Source organism: Leptidea sinapis, chromosome 3 (assembly GCF_905404315.1).
Source record: "Leptidea sinapis chromosome 3, ilLepSina1.1, whole genome shotgun sequence".
Lineage (NCBI taxonomy): Eukaryota > Metazoa > Arthropoda > Insecta > Lepidoptera > Pieridae > Leptidea > Leptidea sinapis.
This window is the reverse complement of record NC_066267.1, coordinates 15,005,789-15,028,130: the sequence shown is the minus strand read 5'-3', so window position 1 is coordinate 15,028,130 and position 22,342 is coordinate 15,005,789. Positions and strand designations below refer to the sequence as shown.

The window sequence follows — 22,342 nt, the reverse complement described above, 5'->3', positions numbered from 1 at the left end:
ATAGACCCTCAGTCTACGGTCAATACATAAGCTGCTATTTAAGATTTATCATGATTCTGAAATATGATTGCTTTGCGCACCGTTCATAGCAATTTGTACGGAATGTTATTCTTAATGAGATTTTTATTTATTCATACCGCCAAGTATCATTAACCGTGATTACACAGATAAAACAAATGTAATTTAAGACTAATTTCTTTAATACGGCGATGGTAGATTGATAATTTACGGAGTTATGAATAAATTTGCTTGGATGGTCATTTGAATATTACATGGTGCTAACGGCAAGTTTGAAGTATTTGTATTTAAAGTAATTTATAGTCATAGGTGTAGCCATAAAAGGGTGAGGGGAAAGAGTGGGCAAACATGCTAAGAGTTACACAAATTAAATTTGAAAACAAATCATATGAACGGTGTGGGACTCAAATCGTTCCGTGTAAGCGCTCTCCCACTGAGCCAACCCTTTGAGTGAAGTAACGTTCATAAATCTTGACATGTCTTGTTCAAGCCTCAGGTTGTGGCTTCATCTACAGCTTCTACTTTACAGTTAATAACCTGCTCAACCCCAAAATTTGCATTGACTTGAGATGTCACTCTTTCAAATCTAATCGATTATCTTAATCTTTAACAAAATAAGAAATTGTTTGCTAAGAGTTTAAGAAAGACGCCACCTAGAAAAAAAAAGGTGTGTAAGAATTATTCCTCATGCTGTTTTACGTTTGCAGAAAGAACAATATTGTGATAAAGACGTTATTAAAATCAACCAATTATAATTTTATTATAATATCTCATACATATCAATATCTCATAATTTGGGTAAATAACGTTTATTTAGATTATATTATTTTTATACAAATATAAATACCACAATTCATGGCATTCACAATATATGACAATAATATCCCCTCCTCCTTACACACTTATAGTTCAGATCATGTGCCTTTTCTTAGTTTAGATATTGCATCATGAATTTCGTGGTTGATTGATGGTTAAAATTAAACTCAAAGTCAAATAATTTATAAAGGTAAGCGCTTTTCAAACGTCATTAAAAATATTTCATTTAAGCTACTGAATCTACCTACCATAAGTGCGGAAAAAGTAACAATAGATTATACATGTTTTTAGATAATATGCAGTAATAATTAAGAATTCAGGTATATTTCTTACTGTTGTTAATAAAATAAAAAATTTCTTTCTAATATGGTACTTAAGAGCAATCGTCCTTTATCAGGCGTCTATAGTGGGCTATAAGCTTGGACGAATAAACCATTGGACACTAAACGAGGATATAATTTAAATCTCGGCACAGTAGCACGTTTCCTAGTTGGTAGCCTCTATTCTTTTTCTGAACTCATTTTTAAGACACAGGGCAGGCGCGCTAGCGCAAGCAGGGGGCACAATAGATCCTAGGATTTAAGGGCATTTTAATCCCCAAATCATAATAATACCATCGAATATGGTCTGGTAGCGACCAGACCACGTCGAATAGTTAAGCCGTACCAAATCCGATAGTGTGTTTAGGCTATTACGCGTCCAGTGTTTAGTTCGTTCAAGGTGACATCCTTAGGAAACTCAAGATTCAATACAGGTTAGTGGATTGGTTCTTGCATTAGTTGTCGCCAAAATTATCCGATAATTTTTTCGATTTACGTTCCCCGCGGTAGACTGTCTATTTACACGACAGCCTACCAACATTTATGTGTAGGGATTAAATGCCCTACCAAGGTCATTGTTCAATATAAACGCGGACAGCCGCGGGCGCAAGTTCGTTATGAACATATTTAAATAATCCAAAACAAAAGAATCGATAATAATATGATACATTTTTTCAGCATCGTTCCCAATAACGAGGCGGATTGGACATCCATATCAGAACAGAACGCCGCCGAAGCGCAAGAAACCTCGCACTTCCTTCACTAGACTTCAAATAGCTGAACTGGAGAAGAGATTCCATAAGCAGAAGTACCTGGCGTCTGCTGAGAGAGCTTCGTTAGCTAAGACTTTGAAAATGACGGATGCTCAAGTGAAAACGTGGTTTCAGAACAGAAGGACAAAATGGAGGTAAGGATTCCTAATTTTATAGACATACAATATATAGACAAGCAAAGCGTGAGTGAGAGAAAGAAAACATCTCTAACGGAGGTACAGCGAGATAGAAAAGGAAAGCGAATCTATTCTGACTATAACCGATTTTGATTTACATGATCACTTAACACCTGGTGACCTGTACGCTCGTTTGTCCTCCTATTCCATATAAACTAATAATAGCAATAAATGCAAGTTAACTCAACCATAGACTTTGAATATACATACTAGTATAGACGATAGACGGCCGGATAATGAATGGCCAATTTTGATTTGTCAATGTGCATGCAAGGTTATTTTTATTTATTTATTCAGAAAAACATGATAAGCTTTATCATGTTCGCTGAAATATCACTGTTTGTGGCTACGACGCGGGACGGGTCGTTCTCTTCCCTAAAATATGGCCGAGGGAGGCGATGGCTGGCTATGCGTCATGAACGTTAACGGGTGCTTCTTGTGGTGGCAGGATGAACTCAACTTCATGTTTTTAAAATTAAAATTATTATTATATATTTTATCATCGCCAATAAAATGCTCATAGAATACCTTTTGTATTTACGCTATGTGTGGATTGATGCATCAACTGTACTCAATAACTCAAGTTATTACGTATTAATTTACATTTATTTAATTTTAACTTACCCGTGTAAGGCATTACTTTTAAGCATTTGACGTTTGAGTATTTTTATTGCGTCAGTATACCTACATAATATATTGATTTGTAAAACGATGAAGCTGTAAATGTTGATTTAAAAAAGTGACAATGATCTTCTTGCCACTTCTCATAAAAGCTCAACCGTACCAAACGTGTCATTTCCTTAACAAATATGAATAAACTGATTTTGATTTGATTTGATTTATCTTCACGGATAATATGGTAACAATATATATATATATATATATATATGTGTGTGAGATTAATATCTATTATTTAATTCAATTTAACAATTTAGTCACGACTAAGCACGTAAAACAAAACAAAATAAACAATTACAACAAGTGAATATAGATAAAAGAAATGTGCATAAATAAGTAAAATAACATTCAGAATCGAAGGAAATCTAAAATTATTTTAGATTCAATCGTAGTGTGCACTTCGTGAGAGTAAAAGCAGTATATTGAACCTCAAAACAATATATTTTATACAGCTAGTAACCATAGAACATTGATTACAAACAAAACAAAATTCGGAATCCATGTGAGACAATGCAACACTGGCCCGTGTTGGTGGCACACCGATTACCGTCTAATGGACAAGCGCTGTTTGTGTTCGACGCAGATAACCCTTGCTCGATACGCGCGGCGCCAAGCCACTGCTTTTACGAAAAAAAAAACACAAAAAGCGAATTCCCGAACGCAGCTGATTTGAAAATAGAATTATTTGGCAAATGCGTGGTTATGTGTGCTGACTAGTTAACTGTTGCTTTATTTGTATCAGATAATTGTTTTGATTTTAATTTTAATCCAAATAAATGAGGTGTCGTACCAGTACGAACTAAGTTCCTTATGATACTGGACAATTTTTTACATATATAATGTTCTTAAATTATTTATACATCTAGATAGAATCTCTTGCTACTGACTATCGATGAAAACAGGCTCATTACTTTAGTGTGCGTGGCAAGCTACGTTTTACATTCGCTATTTGTATGTCACTTTGTGTTAGTGTGCGTGTATTGCTCAAAATAGAGGCTAACTATCAACCTCAATTTTTTTCGAAGTTTTCACAGCTGTCAACGTCTATCTCGACGTATAAATGATTTTCTTCCGATTGAAGTCACAAACAAAGAGGTGTGATCTAATACTATATAATATTGCCTACATAATTCATCAGCTGTCATATAAAAAAAACATTAAAATCCAACTGTTATGTCCCAGAGTAGCATGTTCAAAGACATAAATGAAAAATCTATTCTGTTTTGTAGTATTATAGCTATAAATTATTAATATATTAAATATATGATCGGATTTTGTACGGCCCAACCATCTAACATGGTCTGGTATCGGACGATATTCCTTAGAATGTCTTGAAATTATTGCCACATTTTGTGCGATGGACAATGGGACATACCATCGAATATTGTTAGGTACCGGACCGCATCCGATCGTTCGGTCAGACCAAATCCGACCGTGTGTTTAGGGTTTTAAAAGTGCTTATACGGTAAACGTTGTTTTGCCAAATAAATTAAGTATGCGCCCGCTCATTGTATGAATTTGAATTTTCATACGTAATGAATTTTCATTGACTAATATTTGTATTGCGAATATACAGGTAATACTAAGAGCGCTTTCGCACTACGTCGGATCCGAATCCGATCCGTATCCGTGAAAACACGGTCCTAAATACTCATAGAACTATTTCTATGGTAGTTTACGCACTAGATGCGGCTTCCGTCAACCGTTAGAAATAGTATACGAGTACCTCGGACTGTATTTTCACGGGTTCGGATCGGATTCGGATCGGACGTAGTGCGAAACCGCTCTAAGTCAAAAAAATATGGGTTTCGAATAAAAAATCACCATAAATTATATATTTAAAACATCTCCGAAACATATAAGTACAAGGAATAAATCGGCTGTCCATTTATTAGTATAGATTTTAATGTTTCAAATTAAATGAGCTTATAAACATTGCTGTCCGTAACGAGAATCAGTTTCTCTAGGACACAGACACAATAATTTATTATATAACGCGCAGTCGATTTATCAGGCGTCTCTTCATATTAAGTGAGGCAACTTAATGGGTGCCTTATCTTAGCTTGTTTTGTTTATTAAAGCTATCAGGCTCGAGAGGATTGTGTTGCTTTCGTTGTGCTTTTAATTGTTTGGACAGATTATTTGCTTTTTAAGGGCACCGTACACGATAAAAATACAGATTACTTTGTGAAATTCTTCAAGAGGTTGGAAATACTTAATTATTTATACATTTTTTTTCCTTTTATGATAGAAACCTATGTTATATCATTTTAATTACAATCTAGCCTCAGGCTACAAGCATAAATTTAAACTTAATTTTTTTAAGTAGGTTTAAATTTTGCCATTTTAGAATGCGCGGAACCAATATGAAAAAACGGCTACTTCAACCAAAACATATACATTCACTTTTTTTTATGGAATAGGAGGTCAATCGAGCGTACGGGTCACCTGTTGTTAAGTGATCACCGCCTCCCACAATATCTTGCAACAGCAGAGGAATCACAGGAGCGTTGCCGGCCTTTAAGGAAGGTGTACGCGATTTTTTTGAAGGTACCCATGTCGTATCGTCCCGGAAACACCGCACAAGGAAGTTCATGCCACAGCTTTATAGTACGTGGAAGAAAGCTCCTTGAAAACCGCACTGTGGAGGACCGCCATACATCCAGATGGTGGGGATGATATCCTAACTTGTGGCGTGTCGTGCGAAGGTGGAATTCGGCGGCAGGAATCAGGTTAAACAGCTTTTCAGAACACTCCCCGTGATAAATGCAGTAGAAGACACACATTGAAGCGACATCTCTACGCAACGCCAAGTGATCTAGCCGTTCACTCTGACAGTCAGGCAGCATTGTTGGCTTTAGACGCAGGCTTGACGACTTCAAAATTAGTCAAAAACTGCATTGACTGCTTAAACACATTAGGCATTTTAACTTAGGCAGTCCCCCTATTATTACGTAGTATTTACCAAGGAGGATGTAAAAGTAAAAATTTAAATTTAGTTTAGTATAAAACGTACAGTCATTTGACTTAAGTTTGAAATAGTAGTAATGACAGTACGGCAATTGGCGACGAACTATAATCCTGCTAAGTTTGAAGGCGAACAGTTGCATAAGACGTAGTGAATTTCGGCTATCTCCGTTTTTTACAAGATTTTAGCCGTCATCTGTCAATATATCAATGACTGCACGTTTGTTACAATCGAGTGAATTGCTTTTTTCTTGGAGAGCCTCGCTAGGCTGACTGTAAGTTGACCGGTTTTTTTTTTATGGAATAGGAAGACAAACGAGCGACGGATCACCTGTTGTTAAGTGATCACCACCGCCCACAATCTCTTGCAACACCAGAGGAATCACAGGAGCGTTGCCGACCTTTAAGGAAGGTGTGCTTTTTTTGAAGGTACCCATGTCGTACCGTCCCGGAAACACCGCACAAGGAAGTTCATTCCACAGCTTTGTAGTACGTACCCGGTTTTCGTCATATTATTTCTATTTTAAAATCATACCAAATGTCAAATAAATATAAGTCTTAAATTGGAATTAATAACAGATTGTTTCAGCTCTGTCTTAAGTGTTTTTAAATTAATCGCTTTTATGATTTAATTTTTGTATAACAATCTAGTCTTTAACGACTTAATGCCAGTTTTTTAATATAAGAACTAGTTTATTTATGTGTCCTTATCAGTAATTACGTTATTCTTTCAATTTCATTATTTTTTTTTAAATACTTAGTGATTTATATATTCAAATCAGCTTTGCTTTGTGTCTGAATGGAAATTTTGGAATAGTTCCAAAATTTTTTTACAATAAAAATAGATTACAAAAACATCCGCTTAAACTTATACTTTTATTAATGAAAATAAGGGACGAGATGACCAGGACGTTCTGCTTATGGTAATTGATACGCCTTGCCCATTACAATGCAGTGCCATACAGGATTATTAAAAAAAAAAACAAAAAAACTGAGCGGCACTACAGTTGCGCTCGTCACCTTGAGACAAGATGTCAAGTCTCATTTGTCCAGTAATTTCATTAGCTACGGCGCCTTCAGACCGAAACACAGTAATGCTTACACATAACTGCTTCACAGCAGAAATAGGCGCCGTTGTGGTAACCATAATCTAGCCGACATCAGGTGCAAAGGAGCCGGTAAGGTAACAGAAATACATATCTCAAAGACATTTTGTAATTGAAATAAGCAAGAAGAGTTTCTAAGCAAAATTAAGTGAAAAAGTTATTCTATTACTGAACGGTTTTATTTAAAAATTATAAAATATTAAAAACTTAAAAAATCGCGATACAAAAGTAACTGTTGATCGTAGATGGGTGAAAATCTTAAGTTGTATGTATTTTTGAATGCTGACTCATAATCAAACGAATTTAAAAAAAAATGGCGTGGATAGCCCCTAACATTTTGGGGGGATGAAAAATAGATTTTGTCCGATTCTCAGACCTACCCAATATGCCCTCAAAATTTCATAAGAATCGGTCAAGCCGTTTCGGAGGTTTCAATGTTTAACACCATGACACGAGAATTTTTATATATTAGAAGATATGTTCGTGTTACCAAAATCTTTGCTTCACGTTCATGCAAAATGCTCTCAATATACTTTTATTTATTTACGGTGTGTCCGGATCGTTGTATTTTCTGTATCCATATATATCTGACATATTATGTCAAAGAAGTACAATTTTTGTTAATTCATCGTGCATTTATAATTATAATAATAACTAGCTGACCCGACAGACGTTGTTCAGTACATTATAAATAAAATACTGTTTTTTATGAATTTAATAACTTAAGATATTTTATCAATCTACATACCGTTGGTAGTCAAATGAGACTCTTAGAAAGATATAAAAATTCTAATTAGTTATTCATTTGAAATTATTGTGTAAAATTGATTTCGACGGGGTCACATCAAAGGAAGAACTTCATTGTTGTTTTTATTCTATTCCTACTATATTTTTTTTCTCCTTTTGCAAGATTACAGTCACACAGAGAGACTTCTGGAGGTCTTGGGTAGTTAGCACACCTATAAACCGAGAACACCCTATCGTACGCATGTTTGCACATACACCCTCTCTCTCTCTCTCTCTCTCTCACACATACACACACACTCACACATACACACACACACACATTTACCTCTATCCTTAGGAATTTCAAGCTTTTTAGTCCCTGTGTAAAAGTGGAATCCTGGTGACCAGTAATACAGGTATTTTATTACCTACCACAGGCACCAGCGATCCACAACCAAAACTTATGTATCCCCTGTATTTTTAAGTTTTCGCTATATTGTAATTTTGGTTGTTGGTGAGAAATAAAAGTTATTATTATTATTATATTAAACCTTCTCTGGAGTTCCACAAATAATTCAAGACCAAAATTAGCCAAATCGGTCCATTTGTTCTCGAGTTTTAGCGAGACTAACGAACAGCAATTCATTTATATATATTTATATATGAATGAATTGCTGTTATATATATATAGATAATAAAATTTTATTTCAGGCATTTTCCCATAATAATCGCAAATCACAATACAAAATTAAAATCAACATTAAACATAAACTTAAATGAAAATCAAATTCAAATTTGAAATTAAAAACAAAATGTAAAATTAAAGTCAACAGTTAAAATAACATTAAAATTAAAAAAACCGACTTAAAAACTCAAAAGTATAAAATAACATAAAAAAGATTTAATTTAATACACCCCTTATGAAAATCTTATACCTTTTAATAGTAGTAAAACTACTATTATTTGTATGTGCTACCTATTGATAGGGTTTAAGTCGGTGCTTGCCCGCTTGTTGTTTGGTTCTAGACGAAGCTATCCCGCTCAAAGTCACGCGTGGCGAGTGTAGGTACCTGCTATTACATTTGGCCTAGCACCGACTTCAAACCTATCAATAGCACATAAAAATAATACTATTTTTACTAATATTAAAGGCACAAAGGCAAAACAGGCATTTATTTTCTCAAAATTGATTCCTTTACAATTCTTTTTGATGTCATTTCTAATATACTAGATACTACTACTTGCATAAGAGGTATAATACACAAATCACAAACTAGTTAAAAACTGAAATAGGTTACAAATAATAAATGCACACACACATTTTTTTTTTTTTTTTAAATGCAATACACGGTCCAATTTTCATGCCAATCGCCACTTCGTCAATGTCGGGTGAATTAAACCTCCTTGTGTGTTCACCGGCTGGTGGTTTGTCAGCTTGGATGACAATATTATGGCTGTTTGATTTGCACGAACTTGTTGCATTCTAAGCCTTTATTTACGTATATAAATAACATACATTGTCACTCTCAAACTTATGACTTATCAGTCTACATACAAATAATACAGTCTACATAAAAACTATAGTAAGCTTTAAAAATTATTTTTACCTTCTGAGAAAGTTAGAAAGATATAAAAATTCTAGTTAGATATTCATTTTCAACTATTCTTTCAATTTGATTTCTGAACGACGGGGGACACGTCAAAGGAAAATCAAAATTGCTGTTTTTATTTAAATCCGCATTTTCATTTTTACTCAAACCTTTTAAACCTTCCCTGGACTTCCACAAATAATTCAAGACCTAAATTTACCAAATCGTTCCTGCCGTTCTCGAGTTTTAGCGAGACTAACGAACAGTAATTCATTTTTATATATATAGTAAACTAATTAAAAACTGAAATAGGTTACAAATAATAAATGCAAACACACACTTTTTTTTTAATGCAATAAACGGTACAATTTTCATGCAGTGCAACGTGCGGAAGGGTCCCAAGAACATTGTAATCCCCTCTCAAGTCAATCTAAGTACATATATAGCATCCAGTAGGGGGAGGCTGTTCGGTGTTAATACTGTATGAGGAACACAACTCGGCAGTTTAGCTAATCAATTATTAACCGCAACGGGAAAGACGTACGCTCCTGTTTTTACATGTATTGTTCACTGTAGCTTTATTGGCAATTTTTGTGACTTCTAGTGAAGTTATTTATTTTGTGCTTTCGAAGCTTCATTAATTGTTTCATGGATGGTCCGTTATGCTATAATTGTAAATTAATTTAAAAAAATGTCGAAGAATCATCTTCGATAGGAATGTTTGGGATAGTTTTGAACAATATTAAGGAACACTTAGTAAGGTTAATTAAAAAAAAACAAACTCAAGTTTTCGGTTATTTTTCGTGTAAATGACGTGTACTTTTTATGTTTTTTTTACTGGGTATACTTACAGCAATGCAAATATTAAGAACATTGACATTAATATACTTTAAACATACCTGCCTATTAAAGACAGAAGATTGTCATATAAAGACAAAATTTCATTTGATTAACATTTCTTTGAGATCTTGACTTAAGTAAGTATCTAAATTTATGCTAATATGAAAAAGTAACAATACTCTTTTAGAATTTTATACAATAAAGAATAGGAGTTATAATTATTAGGTGGACTGGAGCATAAAAGAGTGAATAGGCCTTTTTCCAAATTAAATCCAATCTAGCAGTAATAAAGTATTTTTTTAGAGTTACGGGGCGACATCCTTACAGGTCGTATATTTGACCTTACAAATAATAAATTCTAAGCTGTGGCCACTACTTGGTGATTGAAAAAAAAATTGTTCAACCTAAACTATAGAATAAGCCTTAATGTCCGGTGTTTCCATTACGGTAAGATGTAACCTTACACCTTCCTTTAAGACTGGCAACACTCCTGAGTTCCTGTGATATTGTGGGCAGCGGTGATCACTTAACATTAGGTGATCAATAACCTCATGTGACGACATGTTTCACAAAAAAATCTAATTTAAAAAATGTTTGTCACATGCAAGATGGTCTAATTTTACTTACGTAATAAGGAGTATTATAGATTGAAATAAAACCATTGAAGCAACTTTTGGCATTCAATACAAAATCCCACAGTTTATTTACACATTTTCGAAAGCAATTGAAGTTACTTCCAGCTGTAATTCGAACAAATCCAATTGGGTTACCACATCTAACACTCCGTTACCCTACAGACTTCCCTCTTTATTTATTTACTTATATCGCACTACCTCCATTGTATAAGTGAATATTAAAACTCCCCAAATTAGGGGACACGGTTGTTCTATAAAAGCACTTACAGCCTTAACGAAAAGAAACATTTTCGTTGCCCTTTCTTGCAATTTAATTCCTTTTACCCTCACTTATTTAATGCACCTTATGTCTAAGAAAATAAGGCGTATTTTCTATAGCAGTTACGTCGTTTTGCTTTTAGTAATGTACAACTGTCTTTAGTATAATTGTTGCTTGTAGGCTGTCTTCTTTGGAATTAGGGTACAAATCTGTTTCTTGATTGAAGTCAAGGGAACAGAAATGTAACATACATTGCGTGGCTGTTAATTTGAGAAACTTCCTGTTTCTTCCCGGGGGACGTAATGGATTGTAAACTAGTAGTGATCTATTGAGTAAGCAGTTGTTTATATAGTGTACTTCCTTCTTTACTTATATATATATGCCATAGTTATTTAAAATACCCAATTCTTATGTCCTATATTTATAAGACTTACGACTTATTTGACAAAGATTTAGTACCAATAAGAAACCTTCTAATCTGAATTAACTTTTAATATCGGAATTAAAAAGCAAACTTACAAGTAAAAATACATGCACAAAAGTAACTTATATTAAGTAAGGAAGCGTGAATATTTAATACAACCTCTTTATCTTATGAAATAATAATTATTCTCATTTATCTGGCAAGTTTGGCTTATTTAAGGAAAGTTTAATTGAGCTTCACTTTATCTAATTATAAAGGCAGCGTTTGAAAGCGGGCAACCCTCGGCTGAGTGTTGTGCAGACAACTTATCGATCAAAATTATTACGTACGAAGTAAGGTGCAATACCAGTCGAGAGAAATATATTTATTGTATAAAGTAAACCTACCATGTGTGAGGAAGTGAGTTTATAATTACACTTATACTTTAAACATGTTTTTTTCACAACGTATATGTAACTTCAACTAACAATTTTATTTGTTGGATTTTGTTCATATTTTTTACTTAATATATAAATGTAGCTAGATCTTTTGTACAAAATTATTTATTTCAAAAGTTTAAATTATGGATACCGTGATATTTTTTTTTTAATTTGACCTTTGGCGCTTGAACTTGGCATCACTAATAATCAATTTTCTTCGGACCTGTTTTCTCCCTGATCTCATTATATTGCTCGAAAAATACGTATATATGTAGATTTTACTTTTTTTTATAAAAATAAGGGACGAGAAGATCAGGAGGTTCAGCTGAAGGTAATTGATACGCCTTGCCCATTACTTAAGTCTTGAAACAATACTTAAGTCTTAATACTTATGCTATTAGTAATGTTTGCCTCAAACATTAAGGTAACAACAATATGTGAGAATGATACTTATCGCCATGATGACAATGATGAAGAACTTATAAAATATTTAATCGAAATTTAGAGCTACATCACTAGTCGCACTGGCTGTCCTAATAAAGTTCTCGCTACGATAATATACATTGCTTAATCATTTATAATTGTTAGAGAGGACCGCAAATTTTAAGGCAGTGTCGACAACTATTTATCAAGGAGCCCTTATCTATTACGTAATTCGTTTAACCGTAGTGCAGATCTATCATGAAGAATCGAAATAGTCTTTGCCAAATGGATTTGTTTTTTCTAAGATATTGAATCATTAGTAAGCACTTTTTGATTCCGTTTTAGAAATATTTTAGAGTGTATAATTTGACGAAGTCATAGTTTCTATTGGGTACAACAGTATGTTAAAGTTTTAATATTAATAATTATAGATTCATCTTTTTTATTGTTCTTAGTAAATAACTTTGTCATAACAAAGAAGTATTATATGAAGGAGTATACTGAGGGTACCTCTTATTTATGAACATATGTAGCTATTCAGAATAAGTTTTTTTATGTGGTGAGAAGAAACGCAATAGAGTCAACAGTTTTTTTTTTCTTTAAACAGGTACTCTGTTTACAATTACGACTCTACAGATTTTCCATTCTATTTTCCAATCAAACGGCTATAAATAGTTTTGTGTAATTACTTATTTAAAAATAGCACGATGTTTATCACATGCAGTCTCAGCCTAATTTATCACATTTTTACCCACGATGTTGGTATAAATTCAGCTTTATGCTCAACTAGAAATGGCCGAAATAGAAACTACATAACAAACAAAACTTCATTAAGGCGAGATTTATTTTGTTCTATATTAATAAGTTACATTTACAATACTTATATTTAATTATAATTGTCTATTTATTGCCCTGGTAAATTTTGCTCCGACTAATCGCACTGTGATACGACGTTGCCTCGAGCCGACTTTACCGGAACAATTCAAAATCAAAATCACTTTATTCATGTAGGTCATGGAAATGACACTCATGAATGTCGAAAAAAAATTTTTTTTCTTATGGAATATACTGCTACTTCGTAAAGGGTTGAGCGAGTTGAGAAAAAGTAGCAAGAAACTCATTGCCACTCTTTTAAATCATGTTTTACATTTCCATCGTTTTACAAATCATTTCAATTACAGGATATATAATTGTTACAAACCAGCGTGACAGCATAGTCTCATTCGACAACTACAAAATAAAGTACTTACCACAAACATGAGTCTGAATATTTTCTTATAAAAAAAATTAATGAAATGTAATTCGAAAGTATATTGCGCTAAAGAACTCCATGAATTAAGCGTAGAAAGTTCGGGCAATAACTCAAGTGTGATTAAAACTGACAAGGGAATGAATTTGAAGTTAATTCTCTCCGCTAACTCAAAGTTTTGATGTATGCCCACCCTACTTAATTGTACCCAACTCTCCCGTACAACCAATAAATTTTATGCCATTTTAATTGTTTTGTGGATATCCAAAACGTTGTTTTATCTTTCCACTTAGTGGTACTCTCTCAATACTGAGCAAAATTATTGCAAAAAATGAGTCACGAAAAGTGTTAGTTAATTAGTTCCTTAAATACGACATTTGCTTTTATTTTTTTTAATTACATTAAATTTAATGTGCAACTTCGTTCGATTACTTGTTGCTATTTGTAACATGATCCCGAAGTAGTACAGATTATTGAAATTCTGTCTGCTCATCATGTTTTCCTTACACCATCCAAATAATTCATAATAATACAATTTAGAATATAGAATACAGCCGACTTCAAAAACACTATTCCAAAACTATAGATATAATATGGACTAAAAAGTATGAAAATAATTGCACATTTTTATACAATCTAATTAATTAATCAAATTCTAGTTACGATTATTGTTATTTTTGGAATCAGTGTCCTTCCACCGCGTCCTCAAATCATAGAAATCAGTTGGCGCGATATTGAGTTATTCTTATAGTTGTCACGCAAAAACTTTAAATATCAAATTTAAGACTTTTATAGTTTTCTCCTCCTTTTGAGAAGTCGGTTAAAAATATGAAAGTGCAATGTTAGTTGTGGTGGATGCAATAATAGCTTCATTAGTAGTTACATTTGTTGATTTGAATTTTCTTTGAATATGAGTTACAATGGCACTGATAAGAGGAAATCTAAATTATTTTTGTGTAAACTATAAGATCGTAATGGCAGGCTAAACATAAAAATATATATGTCCAATAAAAAAAGACGTGTGGCACTCGGGGACTGCCGCGGTAAAGCTATTGCATAGCATTTTTTAACAACTTATGCAATTATAATTATTTATTTATTTTATTTATGCAGTTTTTTTTTTGATAAAATTATTTTTAAAAAAAGCAAATGGGAAGTGAGTAAAATTTACCTTGCAAGATTTGATTGCAGACAGACAACGGGACAGGTGAAACTGAATAAAAATGCTTATAATAAAAATTAAAAGAACGTGATAAAAATAATAAATAAATTAAAAAAAAAATTAAGACGTAGGTTACCCCAGGCTCGAACCTGCGACCTTCTGCACATAAAGCATACGTGATAACCGCTGTTCCACGGCAACTGTAATTACTTTGCCGAAATATCTATATATACATCTAGTAAGTAAGTGTTAGGTTATCTTCGTTACGGAATTTCTGGATTCGGTCTCCACGCTCAAGGCCCGCGATAGAAGCTATGCAATAGCTTAAAAAAACAATTAATATACTTGTACTTGGGTAGGCGAGACCAGTTTTTTGTCTATTTATTTTATGTTATTATGTTAGATCCTTGCAGAATTAAGTGTTTAGTTAAATCTAATTAGTTCACATAAAAAACTTTGAATTAATACGCCAACATCTACGTAGGTAAACTACGACAGGTTTTCCTGAGTCCCTAATTTCTCCCAGTCTTTGTCGCGAGCTAAGATCTATTCTATTGCTTATTTAATTGAACTATTATTTATTACTTATATTATATAAGTGCATCTGCAATACATAAATAAAATTTCATAATATTTATGCAAAAAGTTTATCGATAAGTGGCAATCGACTCGACATCACTTTAGCACATAAAGAGTATCTCTGCCAAGAGTTACCGATGAGTCTATCAAAGCGAGAATAATAAATTAATTAACAATTATTATCTTAATAGTTGAAACCAATTAAATCGTATATAAACAATTTGATTCGATACCCTGATTTATTAATAGGTCAGTTAACGCTGAATTGAAGTGAAATAATACAATATGAACTCTAAATTGATACATCTATGGTTGGTTTTAGATTGGGTGTAAATTGGCATGCAAATTGTGTAGTTAGGCTATCTTAATTAGTTCGATACAAGTTTATGTATGCTGGTTGGACATTGCTAATGTAGGCGCTTTAGTGAGATAGTACCTAGGTATAGCTACCAAATAGATAGTGCTTCGAACAGAAGTTGCTATTTATGCGTACTGTTAATAAAATATAGACACTATTAGATTAGTGATAAGATAGCTTTTAGCTATAAGAATAATATAATAGTCTAAATTTAGAATGTACGTGTTTATAGTAGCATTGGGAGCGAAGAAATTTGAGCGACGTCGTGGGCTGGGTCGTTCCTTATTTATGATATGGTAAGGGGAGCGATAACTGATCGTGGACCGTCAATCTAATTTAAAAATATCGCTTGAGACATTATATCTTAGATCATTTATACGTCTAGATAGACTGTGGCAGCTGTGAAAACGTCTTAAAAAGTTGAGGTTAACAGTTTACCTCTATTTTGAGCAATGCACGCACACTAACACAATGTGACATACAAATCACCGGATGGCCTAATCCTGGCCTGTTTTCATCAGTTGTCTTGCACAAGAGGGTCTATCAAGACATATAAATCATCTAAGCATTAAATTATGTTAAGTCTCATTGGCCCAGTGATTTCACCCCTTTCAAACGGAAACAATAATTATTGCACAAGGCCAGCAACGCTCCTGCGATTCCTCTGTCGCAGCAGAGTTTAATGTGGCGGTTATCACTTAACACAGGACCTCTTCAGTAAAGAAGTGAGCCAAGTGCGAGTTTGTAAGCTACACACAACCATAGCATTTTATTACAGGTGTATGTAGGGTACTTCAAAATTGTTTCCTTCACCGTAGGAGCCTCCAATAACCTACATACTAAGTACGAACTAAGTAGGTACATATGAAAACAAAAATCGAAAAGACGCCTCACGAATGAGACGTAACAGCCTTAACCTTAGCGCCACCGACACTTATCTATACAGATATTATAGTATTGTTTCAACTCTGAAATAGAGTTGAAACAATATTATAATATCTGTAGAATTGATATTGATTTTTGATATTCTCTTGCGCCGATTCTTCTCTCTCAGAGCGCCATTTTCTTCCGAAGCGGTATCATGTATATTAGAAATGACATCAAAAAGAATTCTAAAGGAATCATTTATGAGAAAATAATGCATTTGTTCGATATTATTTATTGTAAATAACAAACAGAAGCGAGAAATTAAAAAAAAAATCGGGACTTGTTCTATTTCACTTTTTGTACAGAAATTCGATTTTAACAGTTTTATTATAAGTATAGATATCAAATTAATTGTATGACTGAGCTTAAGCTATTTTTAAAGTAAAACTTTTATTACATCGTCTCAAACTTTTTCGTCTGTGTGTTGCATGTCGCGTGACGGTCGGGCGGCGTCTATAGTTCGCAGCAGCTGACCGTGTAGTGTAATATAGACTATTACTTATTTAGTTGGAGACATACCCTCTTATTCATAATAGTCTGCTAACTTAAAGCATTGCTAATTCTCACTCTGTCTTCTTCTATTGACCTAAGTCAGAATGAGAAAACCGGTTGTTTAAAGTTAGCGGACCATTATGAATGAGGGGGATAGTCTACTTTTATTATTTCCCATTATCATTCCAATTTTCCAAGCATAAAATTAAGATTGATAAAGCGATTTTTATACCCTTAATGGAATATTATTCCAAAAATTTTTACTTAAATGTCTATAATGAGAAAAAAAGTTTCACTTTAACCGTGGTTTCATAAAACCACACAATGCTTTTTTTAAACAGTCTTATAAGTTCAATAACAAATCCAACATTTTAAAATTGAAATTTTGTAAGTGAAGGGGCGAATTTCCTTAAAACAGCGTTCGATACAGCGATCCTGCGACAAATCTGTTTTAACTTATAAATAATGTACAAGTTGATATTAAGTAAAGTGGGGTCTCGAAGTTTGTAAACAGTTGACTTTGTGTCAAGTAAATGTTGGGGTATTTATGATAATGCTCCGTCGCAATTTATAATGCCCCGGGTGGTAAGCTTGGGTTAATATTATACGTTTTAACCCATAAGGGGTGAGCAGGTGTTAACTCCAATAATTAATCTACTAAAGAAACCTATGAAACCTTAAACCTTATTTACTATGGAATAAGATACATAATCTACTTAGTCTGACTATTAATACTGTAACTATTAGAAATAAGCAAAATATTACATTTGAATTTGGAATCTGTCATTTTACTGTTCATTTTGGCGCCAATACATTGTACAATATTAAAATTGGGTGGGGTGATAAAGAGAACCGATCCCTGTGATTGCACTACACAGACTAGGTATGGAGCCAAATACAATTTTTAAAACTCTCCACCGGGCTATTAAAAGGTACAATGAGACCTCCTCTGTTTGTGTTGTGTGTGAAGAAGATCTGGCGGTCCACGTAGTGTTCGTACGAACAATGTGATCGAAACAGTAAGGGAAAGAAAATTCGAAGAAATCCAGTCCGAAAGCAAAAGACAAGGCAAGACTAGGTATATATACAAAATTTCATATCGAATCAAATGCTGATAACACAGCAGAACTGCCAGAGTGTGCGTCAACAAATCCTACAATTATTCCAACAGAAATAAAATTTGAAAATAAAAAAATTTAAATGGTCACGAATCCAAATAAACACTACCCTATCTATCTAGTTGGATCAAAATTCACACTGTGTGTTCAGTAATAAAGAAATCAAACAAGATGGCAATAACACACGTACGAACTCATGCACGCACACACACGCACACACTTAAACAAGTAATATCGTCAAATACGATCATCAGCAGGAAGACGTCCACTGCTGGACAAAGGCCTCCCGCAAAGATCTTCACGATGATCAGTACTGCCTCATCCAATGTACTCTGGCGATCCTGACCAGATTGTCGTTCCAACTTTTGGAGGACCTACCAACACTTCGTCTTCCGGTACGTGGTCGCCATTCGAGGACTTCACCGCTCCATCTGTCCGTCGAACCATGTGCCCTGCCCACTTCAGTTTCGTAATCATTTGAGCTATGCCAGTGACTTTGGCTCCCCTACAGATCTCCTCATTTTTGTTTTCTCAGGAAAACTCACAACATAGCCCTTTCCATTGTCCTCTGAGCGACCATGAGCTTTTTCATCAGGCAGATAGTTAGCGTCAAATACGATACTTTCATCTAATTCTAAATTTTGATCACATGAACTGCTTAGAAGTACGAAGAAATTATTTGGATATAGTATTTCTAAAAAAAATATGCACTGACCTAATTAATAGTTCCGACTTGTTCAGCAAAGTTAGATTTCATATACCAAATAGAATTCCAAGATCATGCCAGCGACAAATCTTATTTTCATTACCAAATTGTCGCACTAATCTAAGAAAATTCTGCCCATTGTCACGAATGTATACCCTGTATGATCTGTATAACAAGGATTCCTTAGATATTTTCGCTTCCTCAAACTTTAAGAAAATTATTCTTGAAAGAGATATCTTTAATAATATTACCCAAACAGGATCTTAAATCTATGCTTACTAATTTTTCAACTATTTTATGTATGCAATAAAAAAAAAGCGTGTTGTTATCTTAATTAAGTAAAATTCTGTGCATGCTGTGATTTCCTGTAAGTGATAAGACACTTAGCATTAATTTAATTGTATTGTTTTTATTGTTATATTAGTGTACTTGTAGTTGGAAATCCTAATAAAAAAATAAAAAAAAATAAAGATATATTACTTTTAGTTTATATATTACAATGATTGTATTTAGTCCATTTTGTTTTAATTCCAGCTAAATAAAAGATGTAAGTAATATTCTACCAACTTCAAAACAATTAATATTGCTATAGCCAATAATCAACAAATCTTGTCTAGCCGAGTTAATCACCTGTCATCAATTAGTAAAACTAATGATTCAACTAATTGACAATTCGAAACCCTTTACGAATAGCGATTCTAAACTTCATGCATTATTTAACTATGAGTGAGCGAGAGGCTAATGCTGTTTAAATTTTTATTAGTAGTGACGTACTTCTGAAGCTATAATTTAATACTAGCTAAAGCGACAGACGTAGTAGAACTTTTTAGTTTCTAACTACAGAATAAAAAATTAAAAAAAAAATCGAGAATACATTATTCCCGAAAAGTCTAAAGGCATCGGAAATGTGTAGTTAAATATATATTTTATAATATGTAGGAATAAAATGATAAGGATTAATATCGTATTTGATTCGATTTAAAATTGTTGTCACAATTCCACGATACATTATTTTGTTATATCTCATAGGGTTTGGACAGAGTTTTCATTGAAAGCTCCCAGAAGGCTTATTTTTTCTGACAGCCCATAAAATAACGTAAATGTATACAAAAATATTAACAAATACTTAACTAATTAAATACTAAGACCTTCCTCGCGAATCACGCTATCGCGAAACAGCTTGAAAATCGGTATCGTACTTTTTAAATTTATCGCGAACGAACTAACAGACAATCGCGGCGGAGGAGTTTGTTTTATAATGTGTAGTGATGATAATTAATGCTTCTTCATACCAGAACAATTCATACACTACCATGTATGCGATAAGTATTGATGTATATAACTATTTGAGTTTCATTTAACTTAAAAAATGTTTACATTTATTGATATTAATTTTATTTTGTATACCGCTTTTTTGTGGCGTAAATAGCAGTAGTTCACTTACACTTCCTTCACACTTCAATCTCTTAAAGATTTTTTACAAATAAAATAAAAAAAGTAGGATATATTAAATACAAAAAAATTAAATAATTTTTATATTATAGGGGATAGGAAGGTAGGTGTTCATTCAATTCATGTGTTTTTTTCGCAACTCGACGTCTACTGTGCGCTTATTTTGCGTAACCAAGTGCGATTTAGTAAAGTTCACACAAAATCTTAAAACAAATTTAAAAAATTCTAAGAAATCTTGTCAAGTCTAAACGTAATCAACTTATGTATTAAATTCTCATTGTCATTTAAAATCTTTTGATTTTATGATATATATTATTATGGTCTCCCCCTATTAAAGAATTTTAATAATTCAATGCTATGAAATATCAAAGACTAAGACTTGGGTGGCTATTATAGGTAGATACTTATTTAAAATCACTTTTAAAACGATTCAATGGCGTAATCGAAATAATACAATTATGTATACAGCGACATCTAGCGTAAAACTTACAAAGTAAAAGTTAACCAAATTAAAAATAACTAGGAAATACAAGAATTTAATCAATTATTTCTTTCACAGACGTCAAACAGCCGAAGAACGGGAGGCTGAGCGACAAGCGGCCAATCGTCTGATGTTATCGCTTCAAGCAGAGGCCCTGAGTAAAGGCTACATGCCAGAACCACCAGCTGGCGCACCGCTTTCAGCGCTCCATTATCAGAACGCACCAAGTTCAGCACCACCTCCGAACACCGCTTTAAGCGCTTTACAGAACTTACAACCGTGGGCAGGGAATCAAGGGACGTTTGTAACAGCGCCACCGCCATCGACACATCCGCCGGCTGTGGCTTCACCAATATGTTGAAGTTTTGTTGCGAACAAAGTATTATAAGTATTCTCATAATAGATAAAGTATTTAGAAAATCAAGTGAAAAAATAAAAAAAGCAATTAGGTAGTTTTATGAAAGAATGATCCAAGTGAAACATTTTTCATATAATAACATATTAATGTCAGCAAAAAAAACTTATTTATATATTATGCCTTACATATTCATAAAATAAAAATATAATGTAATAAAAAAAACTTTTGCACGGGTTCGAACCTACTTTGCCTCTGTGAGCCCAGAGCTTAAATCTGGCGCCTCAGACCGCGCGGCCAAACTGGCTTAAAAGCAGTAGTTGAAATTAATGATACAACTTCACCCCTACTATAATCGATTGATTGCGAATTGTAATGCGACATGCGATAGATGGGCGAAAAACAATTAAGGCGATGTAATTAAGGTTTCACTTTAAAATTATAAAAAAAAAAAAAAACAACTTTAAATATATTTGAAAAAATGTAAATAACTAACGATCACGATTTTGGGAAATTAGCAAGATATAAGATAGCCCCATTTTCTTATATTTATTATGATATACTAAATATTTATAGTATACCCTTTTAAGAACGGTTATCGTTAAAATCAGTTCTTGTAGCAAATTGTGAATTTTTTTTTTATTTGAGTATATCGCAAAACATAAATGATACGTGTAGATTCAGGTAACTAATTCTTAGCTTCATTACTTAAATAATTATATTTAAAAATTTAGAATAAAACATAACTGTAAATAAGTCTTAAATGAAAACAGTATTATAAATTAATTATATTGACTTAGAATAAGTACTAATATTCCATATAATATGTGTCGACATAGTTGTATTAAATTTAATTTGATTGTGTATATACCTACTTAACAAGTTTAAAGTTTATTTTAATTGTATCAAGTATTTGAAATAATTTTACAAGATATATATAGCTTGCGTCTTACGTATTGACACGAGAGTGGGTCAGGGATTGGAAATAATACTCCGCTTATAGGAGCGAGTCTTTATTTGCGTTCACTTTTTCTGAACTTGCACTTCGCCGGTCTGCCGCTGTTCCTCTTGTGGGCGGCGGTATCTTCAACGCGTCACACCGCACCGAACACTAAGTCTCTTCTATCTTCTTTTTCTTGGAACACTTCCACTTTTCACTACTTCTTCTTTTCTTCTTCTTCTTCTTTACACTTTCAAGTCAGAACTAGAACTGCCGTAGGCCACGCTTAGTACGGCTTATATATCCCCGGTCTGTTCTATTTTCAAAATGATTCTCCCATTCCATCTTTAAATT

General features: G+C 33.3%; 1 protein-coding gene across 1 annotated transcript in view; it reads left to right on the top strand.

The window, feature by feature from the left end:
• LOC126979558 (T-cell leukemia homeobox protein 3) overlaps window positions 1-21,910 on the top strand; it is a 42,311-nt gene extending 20,401 nt beyond the window's left edge. The window contains exons 2-3 of the mRNA XM_050828920.1: window positions 1,833-2,061; window positions 20,772-21,910. Coding sequence (XP_050684877.1) covers window positions 1,833-2,061; window positions 20,772-21,054 — 512 coding nt within the window. The 3' untranslated portion in view covers window positions 21,055-21,910. The remainder of the gene's footprint in view (window positions 1-1,832; window positions 2,062-20,771) is intronic.
• The last annotated feature ends 432 nt before the right edge of the window (window positions 21,911-22,342 follow it).